The sequence below is a fragment of the Pyrgilauda ruficollis genome, unplaced genomic scaffold (genome assembly GCF_017590135.1).
Source record: "Pyrgilauda ruficollis isolate IOZ18807 unplaced genomic scaffold, ASM1759013v1 scaffold5, whole genome shotgun sequence".
In the NCBI taxonomy this organism is placed as follows: Eukaryota; Metazoa; Chordata; class Aves; order Passeriformes; family Passeridae; genus Pyrgilauda; species Pyrgilauda ruficollis.
Genome location: NW_024526599.1, coordinates 2,654,289 through 2,679,960, shown reverse-complemented (window position 1 = coordinate 2,679,960; position 25,672 = coordinate 2,654,289). Strand labels below are relative to the sequence as shown.

The following is a 25,672-nucleotide window of genomic DNA, read 5'->3' as shown; positions in this document are numbered from 1 at the left end:
AAGACAGAAAAGAAACCTTTGGTAAGGAAAATAGATCCAAATGGGGCAGGAAATTAGTTTAGGCAGCAAGACAGAAAATGAAGGAGCAGTCTGAAACGTGATGGAACAGCTGAGCTGAAACAGCAGCAGGTGAATGCCTCATCCTGCAGCCTGTTCCAAGGGAAGGAAGAAAAAAAAAAAGAGACAAAAGTGAACTTCGGGCAGATACTTCAAGAAGACAACTGCCAACTTGCATATAAATACACAGTACATCACGGTGGTATAGTGTTCACATGGAATTTCATCAAAAAAAGGAAATTATTATCAACATTTCAATAAATACTTGAGGAGACCTCTCCACTGTAATTTCTGCAATAATTCAAGTTCCAGATATGAGGGGGGAGAAAACAAGGAACACTTATGCTAAGTCAAATAAATTAAGAGAGGTTTTGTACTTCATTAGCATCACAGTTCAATGGAAATGAGCAAGGAGGGATGCAGGAAATCTGGGGCTTGCACCTCGTCTAAAAGCCTCAGCATCTTATCAGAGATTAGTTTTGATAACTTAAAAAGTTCTTCAGAAGAAAATTTAAAATATTTTCAGTTAAAACAATACCAGTGTTGTAGGTTCCTCATCTTTTTTTTCCAGCAAAACCCACAAATGTATCATGCAGCACAAGTGCAGGACTGTGGGCTGACCCTGGCTGGATGCCAGGTGCCCACCAACAGAGCTCTATCACTCTCCTTGCTCAGCTGGACAGGCGAGAGGAAATACAAGGAAAGGCTCCTGGGTTGAGATGAGGACAGGGAGAGATCACTCACCAATTACTGTCACAGGCTGCAGGGGAATCTCAGCTCCAGTGCCTGGATCTCATCCCAGCTCCTTCTGCACTGACCTGCGTGGGGACAGCGCTGCTTCTCTCACATATCCTCACTCCTCTCTTCTCTGGCAATAATTACTTCTGCACAGTAACATTTTTTCATTCTTAAATGTTACCACGGAGTAGTTACCAGCAACTCTGGTAGGCTCAGCCTTGGCCAGTGGCAGATTGGCACTGGAGCTGTCTGGCATTGGCTCTGTCAGACACAGAGAAGCTGTGACTGGCTTCCCACAGAAGGCATCCCAGTAACCAGCCCCCGCCACTATCAAAACCTGGTCATACAAACCCAATACAAGGTCATAAGCAGCAGAAATCATTTCATGATAAGGTAATGATTCTGTGAGCTTCAGTGGGGTAAGCAACTGAACAAAATTAAGCTATTCTAAATTCTGATAGTTCACTCAATGTAATTTGTCTCAAAGGTTAAACAGGATGCTAACATGGACTTGGTATGCCACAAAATGAAGAGGGAAATAAAGCAAACATAATGTTTGTCTTTAAAACACAGTGGGGCTTCTTCATTATCTAAAATACTGTTCAAGTCTGGGAGCCAAGTTCTAATTTATAGCAACCTCTCTGCTTTACCTGTGAATTACCTTAAAAGTGCATAGTAGAGCTTAGCTGCTCATCAGGCAAATGTCTGCTTCTACTAAGAAAATCAGCCATAATAAAAGGCAGACAGCATTTGCTAGATGCAAAAAGGCCTCTGCAATTATCACTTAATTGTCCTTCATGGGCCAGTACAGGGAGTCTCATACTTTCCCCTTAAGGTTGCTCCCTTCTTCAGCACTTTTCTTAACTGTCTACTTAATTAGTCTTCCTTCCTGGGCTTAATTGTGAATTTGTTTTGATTAATTAGCCTCGGAGCTCACTTGGCACTAACTGAAATGTAGGAGAAGTGCTCAGTTTCTTCAGTGAATAGGCTACTGCATCCTAGGGGAGCCCCCTCTTTGTCAGCAATAAAATTTCAAGTCCAGATAGTGTTTGAAAAAAACTTTTTTGTAATTAACTTTCAATTCTTGTAATTACCCCCACTGTACTACAACACAAAAGTGTTGCTAACATAAAGAAAAGGTAAAATTCATTAAATTCAGGCCTCTTTTTAGGTGGATTATACATCATGCTCATTAGCTGAACCCTGTAGTTCTAGATAAGATGACATAATGCTCGTAAATGCAGGTGATCAGATCACTACTAGAATCCCAAACCAGGAGTGTGGGTTACCAGCAGAGACAGCTGTGTCTTTGTGGCACCAACACCAGAAAACCTTTCCCATATCAATCTTTTCAAAGTTATTGAGCTTCATTGAAAATGCTTTGCATAACCTAGACCAGTCAGTCTGTAACACCTCTGAGCACTAACACAAGAGTTCTTCATTACATTCACACCTCTCATCACTCCCTTCCCCTCCCTCTTTACAGCACATGGACTCCAGAAGACACCCTCACAGCGTTACCATGCATCTGCCATCTTGATCAATTCTCATTTCAGATACTGTTACTGAAAACACAGGAAAAGGCATCTTTAAACACCATCACAGTGAAAAAACTTTAATAAGCTAAATGGAATAATGTGTGTTAACAGTTATCATATCCATTTAATAAACTTCCTAAATATTTGTCAACAGTACTGGAATTCTTCAATTTTCAAATTTGAAAGTCCTTACCTATCAAGCTGAAAAGAGAAATAAAAAAATCTTATTCTAGACATCAATAATTATTTCTGTGAACACTTTTAGACTTGCATCTCAACAGTCAAGCTGACGAAGTAAACACTTTGTTTCTTACAGCTCTTGTGCTCCAAACAGGACTGCAGGAGTACAAAGTACCTGTGGTTTTACAACCCTTTGTGTTGTACCTTTACTTGGACAAAGAAGCTCAAATGAAGCAGATCAGAACAGGAGCTTTATGAGTGGGCTTAAAAACACAGAGCAGCTCTGCAGACAAAACTTTCAACAGATTTGTTTCTAATAATCTACAGCCCACTGTTCTGACTGATAATCAACCATGTTTTCATCTTAGAACTGGACCGTAGGACTCACTTTGGTTGTCAAATCCTAACTGAAGCTCATCCATGCAACCTGAAAAGTTTGCCTTTGAGATCTCTTCTGACTGTATTTGTGAACATCTGTGAAGTGACAGAATTCCGCCAAGGAAATGTACCGGCTTGGAAGAACTAAGAGATTCAGTTACAACAGCTGTCAATACCATTAAAAGAGGCATGGCCCATGCTCTTCAGTTAGATGTATCACCTGCAATCAATCACCATTTAAAGTAAATTCTGTATTACAAAAGACATCATGCAGAGTCTATACAGCAGTAGAAATACAGGAAATATTCCTTCATGCTGAAATGCCTTTTCAACTGTTATGAAATGAGGAAATAGCTCTTTAGGTTTATTGCATTCCCCAAATGTTAATTTAAAATCATCTGCAGATAACCAATTTAGTTGTGCACTTGCAAAGCAGAAGAAGCTGTACATGTGCCTCAACAGTTTGTTTTATTGGTCCTGTTTATTTTGTCTGTAATTACTCAGCTCACAATCTCCTGTTTGAGGTTTACAGAGCTGTACAAATATGGATGTGCATACACATCTGACTGTTCTGCAATCACTCTTCTGCTAATTTAAGCTTCAAAAAGCTTTGTTTAGTAAAACAGAACAGCTTTCTAACCAAATGAAACTACAAAAAGATGGATTTGCAAAAGAGCCTACTAACCAGTAATTTTTTTGAAGGGAGCCACAGCCTTCAAAGCTGTGGCTTTTTATTATGACATGACTTCTCAGTTAAGCCTCTTAAAAGAAGCCCCTGGATGTTACCATAGTACCTGCTATAGAACACATGAACCTATTAACATAAAGCTGAAATATGTGACTTGGCTTTTGTTTCCAGCTCTCTCAATTACTGCTGATAGAAAGCAATGAATTAAAATACTGAAAAACAGGGATAGCCACTAGGATATCAGTATGTACCCTCCAGAAACAGTAAGTGTATCCCACATTTTGTCTCTTTCAAGACAAAGATCCCAACTTCACTCCACAACAGGTAACACTGGTTAACCAACTTCAGCCTAGCTCCACAAACACCTGGCTAAACCACAGTAGCTAGTGGAAGTGAGATAACTCAGCAGAGCAGAAAACAGGCTGGCAAGAAGAATCCCAGGTATGCAGGCAGAACACTAACTTCTCACATTTCAAAAAAGGCTTATTTCTTTGCACTATCCTGTTTGGCCTGCTGTACACAAAAATGTAGGAAGCAGGAACCAAAACAAGACCAGGCAGAGGTGAAACATCAGCTGCTGCTTCTGACTAGCAACTGATTATTGATTGACACACCGCAGAACTCAGCAGCCATAGGAGTCCTGGCACTCAGAAGATTCTCCTGCACCTCCTCACACTATATTTAGGCTAATGACACAGCAGCAAATTTCTAACAAGTGCCAAGTTGAAGAAAAAAATTTGAAATGCAATCCAGACCAACAGTGAACAACCCAGGTCCTGCTGTGTACTAATGTTTTAAAGAACAATTTTGTGCAAGTAGCTGCAACAAGTAGCAACCTTCAGTAGTTAAGTCCTACTGTGAATGGCAGCTGATGTACATCTCCTTGCAAGAGAATTCAACTAAATTTATCTCCACCTGTAACACACTGTTCTTCCTGCCTTTCAAAAACCAGACCCTAATGAGCACAGAGGCCAGCAAAGGACTAAGAACTGTGCTTGAAGCCCCATCTACTGACAAATAATAGAACTGTTGCTAAACCAGAGCAATATTCCAGAAAACATCCCTTAACAAACCTTCTTATATTGCTTCTTTTAAAAAGCAATCCACAAACCTCTGCAAACTACACAGGACATTTCTCTCGAGAAACCAACCAGCCAGAGAGCAACAAAGCCATCCAGCCTAAAAAGTTACATACTTTACCAAATCTGCCCTGTTCTCCTTGAAACTCCCAGCTACAGAATTAGGAAAACACAAACAGGCATGCTGACCTGAAATCTGCATTTGAACATCTGCACTTTCCAGGAAAAGGTCTGCACAAATTAAATCTGCTTTAGAAAGCATCCTGAAGAACTTCTTTCTCTTGACTCAGAAGAAAACCCCCTCACAGTCTCACTGCCAAGTTGCAGGGGACAAAGACATATCTGTGCCTGATATGATGACATTGTCATCACTTCTCATCCCAGCCCACCAAATGAAAACACATCCCTGGCAAGCAATAGCCTCCTGAGCTCTGCCACAGCATCCACCCACACTCTCCTTTAGGACCACGAGCCCTGTAGTCCATGCACATTAAGTTATCTACACTAACCCTTTAAGTATCCATCCTTCTGCTACCCGATCTGCAGACAGGTAACACAGAAAAGAATCTGCAGGGCATTTTTGTTCAGAACTCCCTGGCTATTAACACAACTGAAAAGTTTTCTTGTTCTCATTTTTAACTGGAACCAATTTGCTGCTGGGATCAGAGACCATCACATCCATGGCCTGACCACTGAGAGACCTGCTTGGGTTAGATGCAGAGTCTTAGGTTTAATCCTAGCCCTGTACTTTTTCCAAGTGGCAAAGTTCCAGATCTCTGTAGGCCTGAGGAGCTGAAAGACTGAAAAACTAAACGTTTTAGTGGGTGGGAGCCCCTCAAGCAGTGAGACAGCATGTGTGCCCATCTGGTAGCTGGTATGGCTCCAGCACAGGAAGGACATTATTTGAATCTTGCTGACCTTGAAGAGACCAACCCAAGCCCAAAATCTAGAAGAGCTGCCAACATCTAATGTATATCTAGTGATATAAATGACTTTTTATTTTTTAACTCTTAAACTGCTTACAAAAGTTGAGGCTGGAAAAAAAAAAGGACTTTCTGTGTAGTCTGAACTCTGATAGCAAACAGTTTGTTGCAAGACAGAACTAAATAGCAATAGGCATGTTCCTGTTTCATCTTCTCAGAGTTACATGTGACTTAGCCATGAATGAAAAGACAGCACACAACTTCTACCAAGTATTTCCATCGTCAGTCTATATATGCACTAACCACAGGAACTACTGCTTGAAAGAGAATGACAGAAAGTATTAGCTCAAATTCTCCAATCCAAAGGATCTTACACAGAGGCATGGCAATCTTGGTGTCCAAGACCTTTCACAGACACAGGAAATTAGCTGACAGCTGAAAGGCAATTCCTCTTTCCTACTTTAATGTATACTCTAGATTTAGCATAAAGATCATGGCCAAGACTCGTTACAAGGTTAGTGCTCAATCCTCAAGTCCTTAAGAGTTACGATTCCAATTCAATTTTCCTTATCTCCTTCTCTTCAAGGATAGCAATGACCAGAGAGAGAAAGCAGCATGAGAATAGCTGTAGTTTATCCTTATCTTCAGCCAGAAGGAACCTCGAAGAGCTTGGGAGACAAATGCTATGTATACCATCTGCTGTCTAGACTTGGCTTCTAGAGTATACAGTATAATTACAGCTTTCCCAAAGGTCCTCATTATTATCCAGGAACACAGCAAGCAAATCAAAAGGAGATATTAAAGTAATGCATTTGGCAATGACCTATCACTGTTACACAAAATAAAGCTATCAACAATGTTCAGAGCTAATCAGGCCATAGCTTCCACACAAAAGACACAACTGATAAGCTCCTACTTAAGAGCTCCTATTTTCCTATTCAGATTGGAGGCACTAATCATCCAGCTGCCAGACAAGGAAGGGTTGCCTGTCGTTAACATATGAGGAGGCAGCTGGACCCCAGCACAGCAGCCTTGCAGCAGCCCATCTCCTAGACAACAATTACTGGAATGCAAACAGGTTTGTCATTTAAACAGAGATTATTCTAAGCAGGTTGTACTAGGCAGTCGTTAAGACTATCTATCAGATGTTAGCTGAGGATGCCAACGTTTTTTCAAGTGCTAAGCTTCTTTAGGGAGATTAAGCATATTGATACAATTTGGAACAACAAATACACCCTCACATTTCATACTTATATCTTTCTGTCACTGGATGGCACAAGAACAGCAAGTGATGCAGAGAGCAAGGCCCTTCAGTATGTCATTTCAGTTTGTCAGCAAACTACCAACATTCTTCTGGGTTTTTCCCTCAACTCTTCTTATCTTGATTTCAGCTGCTCTGTATTCATTTGTTAGGGCAGGTCCACTCAAACGTTTTTGTACGTAAAAAAGACTTCAGAACATACGAAAATTTGACAAGCGTTTAAGCAAACTTCTTTGCAGAAAGTTCTTCACCTGTCTTTGAGTTGTGTGAAGAGAAGAACACTTTCTTCATTCAGAAGATTACGTATGTTATATCCATTTCCTACAAAGAAAAACAGAGTAAGTTTTCCTTAGGATCCACTGGCAATTTTTGAAGTCCTCTCCTGTCTTCAACCAAGTATAGTCCATTTTATACATTTTAACAGAAGGAATATTAGCTCTTAATCTAGGATACTACTCTTGCAGACAGGTCAGTGCATTTCAAAGAGATGACAAGGCATACACCTAATGTGATTTACTTTCATCTATGCTTAGAAAATTTTTACTGAGAAGAATGTAACAGGCATGAGATCTCAACTCTCAAAACCCATAATAAAACTTTAAGGTGACTGAATTTACTTTAATTTATTCCTACAGAAACTATCAATAAAAACTGCACATGGAAACTTATCTGCAGATCTACACTTGAGATTTGCACACTAACATGATGACAAAATAGAATTATCTAATAGGCCCTGAACACTGGGAATGAAAAACATCCTCACATTCATATACAGCCACACGATGAATTACAGGGATCACCTGCTACACTGCATTGCCCCTCCAGCCATACTGAGACTGGCCATCAGAAAGCAGGGAAGAATGAAGAGTAGATCCTTATGATCACACAAAACTTTCAGCATTTTATATAATCTGCTCTCCCAAAAAGCAAATGACAGAATTGTCACTGCAGACCCACTAGACTTTTAAGACTGTAACACCAAAAAACAACTTCAAAGCACCAAGCATTAACTGAGCAATGATTGGTCAGGACACTGTGCTGAAAAGTTAACAGGGAAAAAATGGGCTAATTCTTCATTTTCTGAAGATAAGCCTCTTCACAAGAAAGCTGTACAAAAGCTCTCTACAGCTTCATGAACAGCCTGCCTTAACACTACTATGAAATCTCCAGACCAGTGTCTTAACCCACTGATGAACAGCCTCCCATATGGAATTCATGCCACTTTTATATCAGAATATACAAAATCAGGACTTTAAATTCTCAAGAAAACATATGAAGTTACAACCTATTCAACAAGATAATCTGAACCTTCTATATACAAGTACAAAGCACAAAATATGGTGAACTGATCCAAATGGATTTTCACAATTTTACATAGGAGAAAAGCAGCAAGCTTATGGTGACAGAAACAATTATATTAATTACTAGTAGCATTAGGCTGTCTGTGATGTTTCCTCAACATTAGTGACAGAACAAGAATACCAAGAGAAATTTACTCTTAGAACTTGGTAGTGTCATCAAAACTTTGAGGCCAGCTAACATAAACAAGAGGTATGTGTATCCCTGCATTCAACCATTAGATCATCAACCCATATCCAGTGTTGTGTCCCATTCCATTCTTCCTCACCCTGTACTGTCCCATTCTCTATTCAATCATTCTGTTTGGTTTTGATTCCTAGCATGCTGATTTAGTCTCCTGCACCTCCCAACAAATGGGTTTCAGACACACACACACTCACCTGCTGGAACGTAGAAGCAGTCCCCTGTAGTCAGGCAATACGATGTGTTATGCAATGTCACAATAACTTTGCCATGGATAATATGGAAAGCCTTAATGGAAGCCAAAGGGTTCTAAGGTTAGCACCATTTAGGGAAGATAACCAAGAAAACACTTGCACACACGTAACAAAGATAAGAACCCAAATCAGCCAGCAGAGCTGCAATCTCTTTTCCCCATACTGATGAAAAATAAGATGCACAACTCAAAAGGGGGAAGGGGTCCATCCAGTTTTATTTTTCTGATATTTCTATGTTGCTGCAAGATTCACAAAGTAGGAGCACATGGACATAGGGATTTAATACAAAGCCAAGCAGGGCAATGTGCATGCAAAGAACCTTCAGCAAACAATTCATTAATGTTCATTTGTTTTGGGGGGCAGGGAGGACCTCTCAACTTCATATGTTATTTCCAACCACCCCAACAGATCTTCTGTTTACAAAGTCCATTTCATAATTTTGTTTAAAAGCACACTTACTATTGTATCCATGTTGACAAATTGATGCCCCTTTTCTTTATATGGCTTCAGAATCAATCTACCAGTCGCAAAAAGAGATGTATTCAAACTTTTTTGTATTTCCATTGCTTCATCTTTGAAGAAGTAAGCGTGAGTGTCTGCAGTGTTTACACAATCTACAAAAAATATCCAGGAGATTAACATTAATGCTACCACGTAATTAGTCTTGTTACAAGCTCAGTGCAATACATATTGCTTCAGTGCAACACCTCCAAAAGCTAGACTCAACATTCAGCTGAAAAATTAGGACACTTCTTATGTCTCCCTCAGAACTTTCTCCAGAAGAGAAATGAATATTTTTTAATGCCCAATGTGGCATGAACTTTTTTTTTTTATCCTAAGTCTACATAATTCAGGAAGTCCGTTGGTCACATCCATCCAACTCACCTCGATGCACTTCATTATTTGTTACTGGGTCCAGTACAATGGTTGGCTTAGATGCATCAGCTAGGCTGTGGTGCAAATTTACAGGTATCTCTTCTCTATCTGAGGAAGAAAGACCAAAAAAGTAATCAATATAGATTTCAAAAAGTTAATAATTTAACCACAACTTTTCCACAATTTTGATGTCATGCATTAAATACTTGAATTTCCTTTAATAAGTGACTAAATAGACTGAATACTCTTCCTTCAAATAAAGAAAACCATCCATAATAATTCTTTGAAAATGTCTTTTTCATTGAAATAATTTCTGTGTGTTATAGATGAACACTCTCTAAATCCTAAGGAATTTCCTGGGGAAATGCCAACTATTTATCCTATGCAATTAAAAACAGTATTTATTCAAAACTAAACTCTGTGTTTTGAGAGAAGTGTTTTTCTACCAACAGATGCTGAGAGAATATGAAATACATGATGAAGTGTGAAGAACAGGTGGTTTTGCTCAACCTATTGTTGATAGCCATCAGGGGACTTAAGAGAGAAAGCGTTCAAAGATAAGCACATGTCCAATTTTCCTTTTCTCAAGAAATAACATTACAGGAATCTCACTCTAAGCTGTAAATCTCAGAACTATTGCTATAATAAAAAGGACTTTTCCAGAGAAAGAAATATCCTAAGAATTGATGACAACACTATGCTTTTCAAACAGAAAAGAGATGCTTTAGAATGTTCACGGCAGAATAAATATCCCAAAGCTCTCTTGCAAAATTCTCTTAAGCAGACAATTTTAGCTCTACAGTGCACAGGAAATTTCTTTAAACACAGACAGGAGCAGCATGCTAAAGGCAAGCTATAGCACTCTGTAGGCACTCATGGCAGCTTAAATACTCTTACAGTAAGACAATCAGAGGGAGGAAGACAGTTACTGTGTTTGAACAGCTTTGTTCCAACATAACCATCTCTCTATAAAAAGAAGTAACAACAGGTACAACTCTATAGCTATAAAAACAGAATTTTTATTGTATCAATAACATTTAAGAATTTGTGCTAGAAATTTTACTTGGCTGACAGGCCTTACATACATCACTAAGACTCAAGGATGTGAGTGAAAGACTATCTCTGAGGATGAATGTCTGTCACAGAGGAAATCAATCACTTCTGAAGACAGTTCAAAGGCACTTGAAGCAACCAATAGTTCTTTTAAGATACAGTATGAACAGTCACTACCAGCTCAGGTTCTCATGGGCTGCAAGTAATTTATATTACAATATAAACTGTACTTGGATCAAATACTGATCTATACCAGGGTCCCGTCTCCTATCAGTGGCCCAAAGCAGGTACTCCCTCCATTCCTCAAAATGCCATAATAATATACTCAATATAATATATTCAATGGAATACTTTCCACCTCTAACCTGGAGCCCCCACTTTATTTAGCGCTATTAACGCTCCTGTTAATGTATCTGGTCCTTGCCTTGAAACTACATATTTTTATACACAATATTCTGGGCAGGAAGTACACAGTGAGAATGGCCACCTTATTTTGCTGAATAACTCAGCTCTCATTGTCTTCCTTCCATACCTTCTAGTTCTTGTGTTTAAAAATCAAGAAGAAAACCCCAACAAGACCATTTACTTCTATTTCCCTTCTCCATGTCACTCATGATTTCAGAGTTGTTTTTAGACCTCTTCCTTACAGGCCTCCATAGTACTTTCTTCAGGGCTGAGGAGAATTCACTACAGACGTCCTTCTAGGCTTTCCCTAAATCTTCTCTAGTCCTACTACTTTCTTTTTGAGGTAAGGAATAAAACTTAAATGAAACACATAAAAAATCAGAAATTGGTACCAACAGTGATTGTTTTCTTCCTTATTTCTCTGATGATTATGTCAGTCCTGATTAGTTTACTACTAGAACCATACAGCATTTTCCATGTTTGTTAGCACATGTTTTAATAGTTCTGTAACTTCACTGAGAAATGTTTCAGTTTCAAACAAAAGCTCTAGACAGTCCCCATAAAGAAAGGCTCTTTAGCATTACAACATCTTCCCTGAGAGCACAGCAAAAATAATTTGGTTTTAGGACTTTGACTCTCTTTTTGACCACTACTTATATATTTATTATATACTGGCCAAAGAGTCTCAGTTTGCTTAAACATAGATTTATTGCCCACTTTTAACCATTTTATGCACTGTTCTTAAAGCTCTCTCTTCACCTACCATGTTGTGATTTTGTATTTAAACTACAACAGCTTGAAGCCCTACTAACACTCTCTGCTGCATTTTTAGATGTATGACTGGCATCAGTAAAATGGCTACAAGTTTTTATACCTTAACTGTGCAGCCTAGCATCATGATCCGAACACAAAATGAATACAGTTTAGTCTCTTCAAACCCTGCTTTAAAGGCACGACAGCACTTCTGGGTATGTCTAGCATTTCTTCCTTTCTTAGGCTGAAAAGTGAACAATTTTACTGCAACAATGTACAGCATTGCAATAGATCCAGTAGGAGCAGGTTTTTTCTCATCAGATCATATTAATAAATTATGGTATAAAATTATTCTCACCCAGAGAGAGAATTGATTGTTTACAGGAGAAAAATCTTAGAGCAGTAGAGCATTTGATTAAAGAGACTTTTTAAAGTATCCAAAGGAAAAAAGTCTTTGTTCCTACTTGTTTGATCTCTTTTCTGCTTGGGAGAATCCTTTCTCCTTTTACTCTTCCTGGGAGATTCTGTTTCTGGATGCACTAGTCCACTCATCACAAGCCCTCCTGAAACAAAAGGAAGTTAAACAAAGTCCACTAACTCCTAGTAAATCTAAAAGAATGCAAACTTGCACAGCTAACCAGCCTTTCAATTGAGAATCGACTTCCTTGATGCTGAACTTTTCAGATCACTTTAGAAAGCCAGAACAAACAAAAAAACTTTTCAACATTAAGTACTTTGGAAGTGCAATGCAACTTGAGACATTTTGAAAATGAGTTGATCAAATTTCAGTCAAAGAACATTTCAGAAAGCCATGACGTGCAAATAATTTTTTAAGACAAAATATCACTTTTATGAACACAAAAATTACTATTTTTGAGTGAACTAATTAATTAGGAAAGGACTAAACTAGGCTGAATTATCAGTAAAAAAAATCCTGAGAACAAGATCTATTTTCTCACTTAGGGTATTTAACACTGAGACTATAAAATGTTATAGTAACTGCTCTCAAAAACAATCCTCACACAAAAAGAAATGCTCCAATGACTGATCCAGTAGATTGTTTCTTTTTCCAGTATCGTATGCAATCTCTGACATAAAAAACCTACTAATACAGAGAAACTGTTCTGTTCTTCCCTCAACAGTGAAGGTAAAAGTACTTAACATGCTCTGCTGACATTATTTTCAGCTGACACAGGAGTGTCAGAAGAGCAGAAAACTACATGGAGAGATGACTAAGTAAGTGGAGACCACAAATAATCTTTTTTAAAAAGTTACCCAACAGTAAGCATCTCAAGGCTTGCACAGCACAAGATCACTCAGATTTTTCTTTTGTGCTTTATCAGAAGGAAGCAAATATTGGTATTTTGGAACCAATACCTGAAGGGTCCATAGCATAGTTTATGCGCTCGCCTCTCCAGTATTCCAGAGGTCTCATCCGTATCCTTTTTGTCCGACGAACATTAGGTGTGTTGGAAGGCATAACTGATTTGAAGGATGAAGTCATTAAGTATGAAAGAAAAATTCAGAGACAAAAAATATTAAGTATTCTTAAAATATTAAGTATTCTTTCTTGTTCTGTACCACAAGTGAGTCAGCCCTTCCCAGCTGATATTTTTATCACATTGCTATCACGACAAGAAAATAGAATTCAAGTTATCACCAAATGCCTTCTTTTGCATAAATCAGTATTTCACCCTCCTTTTTCTTAAACAATCACTACCCTGAGTTAATATTAGATTTCATTCTATATATCTTCGTGAACCACTGATACACAGACATTAGGAGCTCAAGGACAGCAAACATGCTGCATCTGTGAAGATAAAGTTCTCAACAAAGACTAAGAATCCTGCCTGAATCTGGAGGGATTTCATCAGCAACTATGAAAAGGCACTGCCTCAGTTATGGGAACGGGAGGGTAACAGAGACTGCCTAAGTACATCATTCTCTTCCAGATTCAGAAGTCCTGTTTCCAGGGTCCAGAAGAGCAACACTTTTGTGAAAAGAAACTCCACACATTTCCAAGATTTCTCAGATATTTATCTTCAGATAAATACTGAAGACTGTTCACAGTCTCAAGTTGTGTAAGCTGCCATATATGAATACAGTATCGTATTTTAGTGTTTGTAAGAAGAGTAAAAGCACTTTAAGATCTCAAAGCAAATTAATCAAGAATATTTAAATGTTAAAAATGGTAAATACAAAACAGTTGCTGAAATAATTTTTGAAAGTAGACAACTAAAGTGTTGTGCATAAAGTAAGAATGAAGCCAATAAAAAACACCAACAATGTAAAACAGATGAGAGTGGGACTACAACTGACTGCATGCCCATTGTTCCATCCTATCCAGACTCAGACCACCACAGAAAGCAGGTTATTTGCACCCTCAATTTTACTGCATAAAACCAATTCAAACTCTTACTGTTCTCACTGTACAGTAAGAGTTTGTCCTGACTCAGTTTTTAGGAATACATTCAGTGCACATAGCTGGGTGTGGAGCTGCAGTGCCAGCCAGAGAGTGAACCTCCTCTGCATGGGAGCCTCAGGCAAGAGGTCATGAGCTGATGCTGACGCTTTGAACCACAATGGGCACAGGGACCTGTGGCCCAGCCCAGTGACTGGACACTCAGGGACACAGCAGGAGCTGAGGACTCAGCTGGAAGGACCAGCAGGACCCTGGACTGTTGAGCACACAGAGGGTACAAAAGCCCAGATAGTCCTTTGTTCCAGTTTAAGCTGTTATTCTGTTTCTACACCATAAAATTACTTAAAGGAACCAGAGGTCTGAGACACTGCTATGAGAAACTCAGAGTCAAGCCAGCAAGGAAACCTTGTCTGGCTGCTTAGAGAGTCAAATGGGGCACCTGTCAGGGCACTGGAGCCACCCACTGTAAAGGGGTTTCAGTCCCAGGACTTTATGTCTGTGGTGGTGGGAGCGTGACTGCCAGAGTGGCTCCTGGATGGGCAGATCTGGAAGTTTCCTTAACAATACCATGAAAAATGGAAGTGTGGCAGTTAAAGAAATAATTGTTGAATGGAGCAACAAAAAAAGAAACACTAGAAGTTTTAAAAAATAACTTTCAAATTAAGAGAAGGGCTGAAGGCCTGAAGAAATAACAAACCCTATCTGTAAATACTTATGAAGAGATGAACCCATTTCTAGGTGTTTGTCTGTGTCTCCTTCAGCAACATTTACATCCAGTTGAAAATGCATTTGCATTTAGACACTTAACTTATGACATTTTAAAATACTCTTACCTATTTTATGCTTTGGTATTTCATCTGACAACAGATATCTTACTTTGCAATTCAAGTCTTCAGAATTATCTGAAAACACATTAAAAAACCCCATCACCAAAGGCATTTATTATTCCTGACTTTTATTCAATATGCCGACTAGAAGCAACCAAAAGTAACACAAACAGAAGTCCCAAGGACAGTGCTTCCACCAATACCTTTTGCTATAAACATATATGAAATCCAGTGCACATAAACAGTATCTGTAATTAGTTTTAAACAGAGTAAACTTAAAAATTACTTGAAAACTATACATTCAAGTAAATACTCCTCAGACCTATCCCTCTTGATAAAGTGAACATTGACAAATTATAAACTAGACACGTAATATTATTGATCAAAGTGCAAGGTCATTCAGATTTATATCACTGAAACCTAACTTCACAACAAATTTTTTGCCAGAACACACACAAAACTGGGTATCTGAAAAAAGCATTGCATGGACTAATAACATTCACATGTGGCTCTGAAGCACTAATGAAAAGACTTTGTATCTCCAGGGCTCATGTTCATGACGATAACATGTGAAACTTGTGCAGTGAAATTTAAAACTGGAACCAAACAAATAGTAATAACCCTCCCCACACAAAAGCCCCCAAACACAAAACCAAACCAAACAGCAAACAAAAAAACCTCTAACACAACAAAGCAAACAAAAAACCCCCCAAAAAAAAAAAAAAAAACAAACAAAACAAACAACTCCACCCCCCAAGAATCACCAAACCAAAGTATTCTTTGGGGAACAGGCCATGACTCCATCAGTGCTGTAATTTGGCTCAGGTTTACCTGAAGTGACTGCATACAGGACCATCACATGGCAACACATCAAACTGGTACAAACTGAGCCTGAAAATTTTGTTCCAAGTATTTTAGAAAGAATAACTTTATCCTGGTACGCATGATGCCAAAACATGGAAGGCTGTGTTCTCCCAAAGCTAACCACATAAAGCTGGCATGCTGTACCACACACTTGGACAGAAATGTAACCACAGACAATAAAATCTGCATTTCTTCTTCTGGACAAGCTGAATACAACAGAAATTACTGAACTGTCAGTCAAAGTTTATAAGAAGCTTATACATAAAATGCAAGGAATTACAAAGTTCAAACATTACCTGAAGATATATTGTCCAGCTCAGGAGACTTAGTGCTGGAAGTAAGTCTATCTTCTAGAACAGGCCCACTGCAAAGGAATAAAAATACACCTGCTTCAACACGTCAAAGGAACATTACAGCACTACCAAGAATACAGCACTCCATGAATTTAAGTTTTTTTAGATCATGTGGGCTGGGTTCTATTTTGCTTTTAAACAAATCTATACCAATTAGACACTGAAGCAAATGACTACTCCCTAGAAATCACAGGTCAAAAGTACATGAACTACTCCCCTACTTGCTCATCAGGCAGACAATTAGTGTTCACACCTCCTCTCTAAAGAGGTTTCCTCAACTTTTTCTTTTTTCTCCATTCCAGAACAGACCTTCTCCCCACCTCTGTAGCATTACCTGACAATTTTCCATATACCATAATTATAAAAGTGCTTTAAAGAGTTGTTTTGCATACTCTACGGAAAGGACAGTAAAATAATATGGAGTCTGTCATGAAACCTCCCCCATAAATGGCAACAATTTACACATATAACTCCAACAGAGATTCTCTACCAATCAAGCCATTTGTAACATAACTTCTCCTACAGACTTAGAATCAGTACCCTTGACCTTCCTTCTTCCCCCATTTGAGGCTGTGCTTCACTGCTTTTACTGTGCCAGTGAAGTTCAGCTGCTACCCACCCCAACTCCAAAAGGTGCATTTAAATTATCTATACTGCAAATTTGTCCAAGTCAGTCTGCAGTAGGTTCCCCTTAGAAATAAAGACCCCAGCATTTTCAGTACAATGACTGCGTAAGAATTTAATAAACTGACAGACTACCACTCCTGTTTGCTTCATTATTAAGTTTCCTTCTCATGAAAGGGGAAGATACACGCCTATGCACATGCACAAAGAGTTTGGATTGTAGATAGAGTTCTATACCCTACTTCACATCAATTTTATTAGCGCAGCTGTCATTAGTTCTAGGAGCACTGATCTTTCTGTACAAAAATTACACACTAATGTGGAAGCAAGCCTCAAAGGAAAAAATCCCCAAAGGCAAGAAGCTTATTACGACCCCCTATTCATGACAGGAAAAAAATTGTATTACTTTATTAACTGTATTAGCACAGTATTTAAAGCCCTCAAGCAGGAATCACAATCCTGTTCTACTCAGTGTTTCACCAGTAGGGCACAGAACACAGCAGCTGCACCCCAGTCTCAGGGGGACTCCATGGGGCAGAAGTAGGATTAAAGTAACGTTTTTCAGACAACTCAGGAAATTACCTTTTGCAACTCTCAACCTTCTCAAAGGAATCCCTAGAAAAGAAAACAATATTCTTATTATATTTGGTGTTAAGTAAACTTAATGAAAGGAACCTGTAGGTCAATAATTTTATGTCCTGAAGAAAACTATAAAAAAGACATTAAAAAAAATTAAAAATCAATACAAAGACCAATGATTATAAACCAGGTTTTAGACCACTTGAACTTAGTCTTTAGATTGACAAAAAAAAATATAGCTAAAGAATTAAATGCTGTATTTTCTAAATTTATTTTCAAAAAGGACACTGAAGTTATTCCATGGGTGGTGGGGTTGTGTTAAACTAGATCTGCTCTGCAAGTCTCACCAGAAGACTTTAACTAGAACAAGTTTCCTCATGTAGGAGACACTAAGTATGACACCCAGCTTTGAGAACAGAATGCTGATTAAACTGCTTGGTTTCTCTATTAACTATTCAACCAGCCTCAAACTACCACATACTTGAACTGGGCCATCACCGCTTAAAAGTTGACAAGATGTATTTAACTATCTACCAAGTTATACACCACATTTGTAAAGAATCACACAAAAGACTTACTGTGATCCATGCTGCCTGTTATGTTTTCTTTTGTTACTTTTTATTTTCACATCTGGTAACATCTGTTTTTTCCTTGCCATGTCCTGTACAGAAGAGCTGTCAGAATCTGTTTGAGACTCAGGGCTTTCAGAGCTTGAGCGAAGAGCTTTATTGGTTCTGCATGGAATCTTTTTGGTTATCTTCCCTAAAGACTTGGCAGACCTTTTCTTTCCACGATCCTTCACACTCTCCACAGGATGCTGGAGTGCTTTCAGAGGAGTTCTGTTATTGGCACCACTAGGTGACTCTGGTGTGTGTAACACATTTCTAGGCTTTTCAGCCTTAGTCAACTTCTGAATCACAGGAGTCTCCTTCTGATGCAAAGATGTGGTGCATGCTTCATTCCGTTCTAAAGGCTCTCTTTCAAGCTCTTCTTCACTAGATTCACTGTCAGAACTCTCCTCTCTTCGTAACTGGGGCTTTTTATTACGACTTTTCTGGACAGATATTTTAAGCTTTTTCCTTGGAGTTACTGTCCCGCTCTTAGCTACTTTGACTTTTGGAAGTTTCTGATTAGCAGTTTGTTTCTTCTTAACTAAATGTTGAGAAGCTTCAGAAGCCAACTGCAGATTCTTGGAAGACCTGAGAGACTTCTTCAGTGACACAGTCTGTTCTTTCTGATGCCCAGATGAGGGCATAGGCAAATCCTCACTTGGCATCCTTGTTTCACACTGCTCTTCATCAGATGGTTCCGTTTCCAATCCAGCCCATGACAACATTGGTTCTTCAGCTTCTGGTTTCCGGGATGTGTTCTTTTTCTGGTTTGGAGAGTCTTGTCTAAGAGCATCCTTTTTAGTCTTTCCTGTCAATACACAAAATATTTGGATATTAATACCTTTTCCCATTAAACCTGAAGATATATGTTGACATATGAATGCACAAAAAAAACCCCAAAGAATCAAAATGGGGAAGAAATAAAAAAAAAAAAAAAAAAAAAAAAAAAAAGGGTATCACAAAACCAGTTTTATCACCACTGGCTAAAGAAGGCTTTCATTAAGCTATAGTCTACAAAAAACTTTTTGGTGTACTTCCAGTATTTCCTAATAAAAAAAAGGGGGCAGAAACGTTACATTCAGTCTGCTTTCCAGTTTTCAGTGTTTTGTGCTACAAAACCCTTCACAAATAATTCCTAAAACTCAATCCCCTTTCTGTCCAAATAACTGCTTTTCTATGTCGAGAGGAACAAAAGCTTGTTGGGTACCTACTTTCTATACAAAGTAGGTACTCTTCATATAAAAAGGCAACACTGCTAATTTAATTGTTAATGTTCTAACAGGAAAGGCAAAGAATGTGGTGAAAAAAGTGAAGACACTGTCTCACTGCCTTTCTGTCTCACCCAAATCTAACTGCGCAACTGAAACACCAAATAAGGAATCTATTGATGTCTTTCATCTACTTTATTATAATTTTCTTATAAAACACCAGAAAATAATCCAGTAATGTGACCTGTAAGGAAAAGTCTGAAGAGATGTTAAATAACTTACCCACACAAGTACTCTTTTGGCTTTGAGATGCAAGGACACTTTCTTTCCTGTTAGAGATCGGATCTGACACTGGCGTTTCTTTGAAGTCAAAAGCTCCAACTTCCAGATGATCCCGTTCCTGTTTATTAAGTGCTTTTACCTGTACTTTTCTGTTCTTGACTTTCTTATTCTGTGTCTTTTCCTTTTCAGAGGGGTGAGGTTTAGAAACGGGAGCTGCAGAGCCATCATTTTTTGGTTTTTTTTTCTTAGTGGGTATTGAAATCCAAGAAGTAGAAGATGCATCACCTGACTCATCAATTAAAAATTCACATTCATCTTCTATTTCTTGGTATTTCACAGGACGAGGTGATGGTGGTGAAATGGAGGTTGAATATCTAAAGAATGGAGGGAAAAAACATTCATATCAGGGTGGGGGGGAAATTGACTTTCAGTCTTCCAAATTTAGTGGTAACTCCACACACCTAGACACAGTTCAGAATGTTCCTCAAAAGAATTATTATAAAGTTCATCCATCATATGTTCCACATTCAGCCTCCATACAAACCTCTGTACAAGTGTTCCTCTTGCTACAGCTGCTAAGACAGCTGCAGAGAAAGCCTTCTCTGTCCGGGCAGATGATGCAGTAACACGTTCTGTTCCTTGCACAGGAACAACTGGCTCATCTCTCCCAGGCTGAGCTCCTTCCAAATTTTCCACTTCTCCATGGCTCTTTGCTGTAGCTGGCGTACTCCAGTTATCAAAATGAAATCTATGAATGAGAAACAGCATTCAAATATGCTACTATAAATCCTGAGTGCACAATAAAGTATTGTGAGGATGAGCAGATGCTCCTGCTGACAGCATCTCACTTCCTATGAATGAGCTTCCCTCTGGAAACTTGCTGCAACACAGGTTAGCAGTAGTGCTTTCCAGTAAAGAAGCAAGTGCCCACAGGCAACATGGAGTCAGCATGTGACTCTTGTTCAAAGTAAAGGCTGCTCAGCAAGACAAATTCCTAATTTTAGGAGGATGTGCTTGAGAAATTGTGAGGTTTCCTAGACTGTAGTGCACTGTCTTTCCAATCTCCTTCCATCAAAGGGAGTCAATGGGACCAGTGTCAGTCCATCTTCATGACCTACCCCAGAGATTCAGTCCACTAGGAAAGCCAGGACACTGGCCAGTGCTGCAGTTCAGCTTCAAGTCTTCCAACAAGGAGATAATAATCACAACTGAAGTTATTTTACTTTGAATAAGGCAGAGCGAGAGGAACAATGACTGCTCATTTCTGGTTTAACAAATTTTTGTTAACTTTTGAAGTCAATGCTGTCAATAGGATTCACTGAAAAAGTCTAGACAATCTGAGAAGCTGATACTTTGGTGCACTTTCCTGGAAAAAAAAGAGTTTATGTTTATTTTGACAGGCTTCCTTCACTTGGTACTGGACTTATCACCAGAATATTAAATAAAATATAATTCTGCCCTTTCTAAACCCAGATATAGTACTTCCCAAAAAGCTTTCAATTATTTTTTATGAGTTCACAATCCAAACTCTATTTACCCTGAGGTGGGGGGCACACCTGCTCAGCTCTACTTACTTAACTACAGGAGAACTTTTCGCTTCCTCCACAGGAAAAGGTGATCCACGATCATTCTCAGGGTCCAATGGCACAGCTGGATGCTGGCACGGTGCTTCAACGTCTTTTAAAGTATCTTTTTTTTCACTTTTAGACACAGGAGACTCTGTCTTTTTAGAAGTAGCTATGTAATCAGGTGTTGCAGGCTTCAGACATGATTCACATGACTGTCCTGCCATATATATAGAACAGGTTTAATTCTTTTACTTAAAATCTTACAAAATCCCAAGAAATAGTTACTTTAAAAACTTTAATTCAGTAATAGTGTGACCAACCTCTGCTGCTGACTGGTTTTAGCAGTGATGCAGGTGAGGGTTCTGCAGACTTACAGGCTCCTTTCACAGAGTTGGCTGACCCTGCCTTGGGCTGTCATAGTTGGTAACAAATAATGAGATGAAGTAAAATACTTGATAAAGCAACAGCATTTTAACAGGAATATACATTTCTATAGAACATGAATACAACTTATGTTCTTCCCTTAATTCATACTCATTCAAATCAGTTCCATTTCACCTAAACACTTCAACTTTCTATGGTGTAAAACTCCCTAAAAGTAACTGTAAATTTCAAACAACAGGTAAAACAGTGCGTACAGTAAAAATTTATATGCAGCTTTAACCAGACATCTGGCTAATCTCAAGGTAAACTACTTATTATTGTCATTAGAATGAATTAATTTAAACTATTTAATTACCCTTTACTAGGACAGGCTGAGGTTAAGCAAGAATTGATTTGCGATTATATTCTAACATCAGACTAAATTAAACAAATACTGTTATAAGGTTGCCTCTTCTAAATCCTGCCATTAATAGAATATCTACTTAAAAGAAAAAAGTAAAATCAAAATATTAAAACTAAATATACAGTCTAGATTATTGGCATCATCCTCTCAGGCAGCACATTAACAAGGCCTTCACCTTGCTTCCACTCATCAACAAAGTTACAGACATATGAAGTTATTGTACAGATAACTACCAGGAGTTATCCAGCTGCTTTTCTACATGAATCCCCTTTAAATTTTACTGCCCATCTGATAGCTAAGAACTGTGCCCATATATTTGGCAAAGTGATCACAACCAGCTCCATTGGAGTCCAAGACAGCCACACCCACCACCAGTAATAAGGCAGCGTGCTTCAGCCGCAGATGATGAGAAATTTAACTATCCTGGACAAAAAGCTGAAGAACCTTTCATTCTAAGTAAAAACCCAAGGAAAAAGCTATTAAATAATTCTACTTATAGAATATTTACTATTAGAGCACAACAAACTACAAAAACCCACACATTTTCAACAACTATCATGGACCATTAAATTGTAGCCTACATACTTTTACAGGTGCTTACACACAACTAAATGCTACAGAATTGAACTTGTACCCACATGAACCTGTATCCAGTGCTACACTATGACACTGACAGAACTTAGCCTTTGTCTCTGGACTGAAGTCCTCTTCTCATTTTTCAAAAGAAAGCTTGAGCAATTTGGAGAGTTTATTGTAAGATCACTGCTGCAACCTATGAAGAAAAAAACAGTAAATATGGGAATCTTGGAATTGTCCAGGTTTTATTTATTTTAACAAGTTCTAAGGCTCACTAAGGTCATGTAAATCCAAATAAGAAAGGAATCAGATGCTTGAGAAAGAGATTATAAGACAGCTAAGACACTTAAAAAGCTGAGAAGTGGCTGTTCTTAAAAACCCTGAGAAATACTATTTTTATCCATTTTATCCCTATTTTTTATTTCTATGTACTTACCACTAAATATAACACAAGGAAGAAAATAAATCTTTTCTTTTATCAGCAAATCAAGCAAAACACCAAAGAAGAGCTTACTTTCAAAACAATCCTGTATGAGTTTCAGTACGTTTTGACCTGGCTGTAGATCAATCTTATTTCTAGAAAGAAGAGGGAAAAATATTTTCAATCAAAAATGCCAAATGCTCTTATCCCAAATATTGAAGCAGCAAAGTTTTACTTCTAAATATTTTAGGTTATTACTTCTTCTAGTTCAAACTTTAATATATTTTTACCTATCATTTCCATGCATAGATATCTGCAAAGAAATTTGTCTAAGTAGGAATTCCAGGAAAAAAGCCTCACTGCCACACATTATAATAAGAATGAAGAATTCTCTCTACATTAAAGAAAACATGCAACTACTGCAACAGCCCTGAGGTAAATGAGCTTTAGGCTGACGAGTCTCACTTGAATAAGTAATTTTTTTATAAATCAGACCTGGAACTATGTTGCCTGCACAGTGATGCAGTCTCAGCAGATGGAGAACCAGGCCTGAGGTTTCCTATCCATAAGCAAGTGACCAGCTCAGCTGGTTGGATTATTATTTCAAACCAGCACAAATGGGAAGATGTGAGTGATTCACCAGCCAGACAATGTTGATCAAAACCAAAACAACACTAGAAAAGCCACGGAGTTTTACTCCCATAATGATCATGATATACCTTTAAAAACAGCTAAATGTGTACATTTGGTAAGCTCATGAAATGCATTTCCAGAAATGGATTTCAGCAACAAAAACTTCACAGACACGTAACACACATGTAAAGAACATCACAGCACTGCAAATGCTCAAACTCATCTCTAGCATTTACCACCAAGGTCCAAATATGCTGGAACTCTGCCTGGGCTTCATTTTTTTCTCTGCTCCTTGAAAGGCAACACGTTTGCACAGATTACTGCTTCCCTACTCAGGCAGCCCAGTCAGGAGTACCTTAGGTACAGCCACACCACAATCTGCTGCCTCAGCAAGGAAAACCTCAGAGCCTCGTCCCCCAACAGAGATTGCTCCTTTTACCACTAAGAAACACAAGACATTTGGGAAACATCATATGATCAGTTTAATAAGGTACATCAAGTAGTTTTGACATTTAGCTCTAAGATAAAAATCAAGGTAAGTTTTCCAGAATCAAAGAATAGGTGTTTAAATGCAAATTACCCTTCTCCATGGCAGAATCTTGTTCTGTAGTCTTTTTTTAAACGATTCTGTGAAGAAATAAGAATCAATTTTTACCAAGCATGATGACACTTGATAGAAAAACAAGTTAGCAGATCTAGAGGATTCTCGAGACATCTTGAAGTAGTGGGAGAGGGGGAGTTAGTGCAGCCCCTTCATACACTTGAAACCCAAGTATAACCAGTCATTCAAACAGCAGACAGGACCCGAGTCATTTACCACAACCAGAGCAGTAATAATTCAAGCAGTAGCACATTCTCTGTGGAATCAAATAAAGCTGCTGACCTGGGAACCAGCAATGGTTGTAGAGTATAAAACGGGAATGAAGGGCAAGAAAAATTCAACAGCAAAGCAGAGTGCAGTTCTTCACAAATGCGACAGGAAAATATCTCAAAAAAATGTAAATGTTTAGCTGAAAAACAACTATAACCTCTTCCTGATTCATGTAAACTTAGAATATTTAGCAATGCGGAGAGTATCTAATCCTAACACAAGAGAATTCTGCACGTTGTTCTGAAGTTTGCCATATGACAGTACTTTGCATTTCATCGTGATTCCCCTTTGGATATTACTTTCGGTATCAAAAACAATCAAACTCTACATGGATAGACTTCACTGCAAATTTTCAACATCGGCAGAAGGAAGATACCAATGACACGGGAAAACGACTGACCAAAAGCCACCACTTCAGAAACTACACGGAAGCACACTCCGCAGTCAATCCGGCACTCCAACAAAAACTTAAACCCCCTTCCCTTCGCAGCAGAGCGACGCGTAATGCATTGGCAAGTGACCTTGCGCACTAAGAAATTAAAAATTCCTGTCAAGGACCTAAAAGAGCCTTTAACAGTTCATTTATTATTGTGTTCGTGTCGCGCTACACATGAAGAATTTTAAAACTTAAGCACGATTCTGGCGTGCCTGCACAAGCGTCCTGCTCTTGATGTGCTCACTCTCCCGTGGAAGTCGGCTCTCCAGAGGCAGCCTCAGGGCAACGGGGTCTGGCACAGACAGCGGTGCGCAGAGGGGAACGGGGCTCCCGACAGACCAGCCCTCCGAGCACAAATGTCTGTGCCACCCGCCCGGACCCGGAGTGAGCGCGGAACCCGAACGCCAGCCTCGCTCTCCTCATGGGGAAGCGCAAGAGCGGCCCCGTCCCTCCCCTCAGGAGCGCGCCGAGGGCCGCGCCACTGCGCTACGGACGGGCCCGGCCGCCGCCCACAACAAACCAGACAGACAGACAGACAGAGACGCAGACAGAGACACACGAGCAGACATACAGAGACACAGAGACCGGCCGCTGCCGCGCTCTCTCACCAAGGCCTGCGCCATCCCGGACCGGGGCCGGCGCGAGCGCGCCCCCAGCGCCGCGTTCGAATCTCGCGCGCCGTTGCCGGCGGGCGCGCGCGCACGGCCGGCGGGCGGCAGCGCCCCGGCCACGCCCCCCCGGCCCCGTCCCATTGGTCGGCGGCAGCCGCGCGCCCGGCAGGGCAGCTCCTTTAGGCGCGCGCTGCTGTTGCGCCTGCGCAAAAGGAGCTGCTGCGCCCGTCCGCCCTCCCCCTTCTCCTGTCCGCCTTTCTCTGAGGGGACGGGC

General features: G+C 39.4%; 1 protein-coding gene across 1 annotated transcript; it reads right to left on the bottom strand.

Moving 5' to 3' along the window:
- Nucleotides 1-850: 850 nt before the first annotated feature.
- Nucleotides 851-25,410, bottom strand: CENPC (centromere protein C). The gene is made up of 19 exons (XM_041480080.1): nt 25,396-25,410; nt 24,061-24,107; nt 22,941-23,002; nt 22,525-22,622; nt 21,384-21,474; nt 21,070-21,280; nt 20,040-20,243; nt 19,496-19,869; nt 17,973-18,813; nt 17,398-17,430; nt 16,135-16,202; nt 14,981-15,049; nt 13,103-13,207; nt 12,190-12,288; nt 9,524-9,622; nt 9,098-9,252; nt 8,582-8,672; nt 7,094-7,163; nt 851-875 (listed from the first exon to the last, which is right to left on the bottom strand). Exons 1-19 carry the CDS (start codon nt 25,408-25,410, stop codon nt 851-853), a joined length of 2,757 nt encoding a protein of 918 aa, XP_041336014.1.
- Between the last annotated feature and the right edge of the window lie 262 nt (nt 25,411-25,672).

Bases quoted from the DNA above. Each gene is read 5' to 3' on its own strand.
- CENPC (XM_041480080.1), bottom strand. The intron at 7,164-8,581 runs GTGAGTGTGTGT...TTTTCTTTGTAG, and splicing joins CTGCTTCTACGTTCCAGCAG to GAAATGGATATAACATACGT. The intron at 876-7,093 runs GTGAAGAACTTT...GTCCCCACGCAG, and splicing joins TTCACACAACTCAAAGACAG to GTCAGTGCAGAAGGAGCTGG.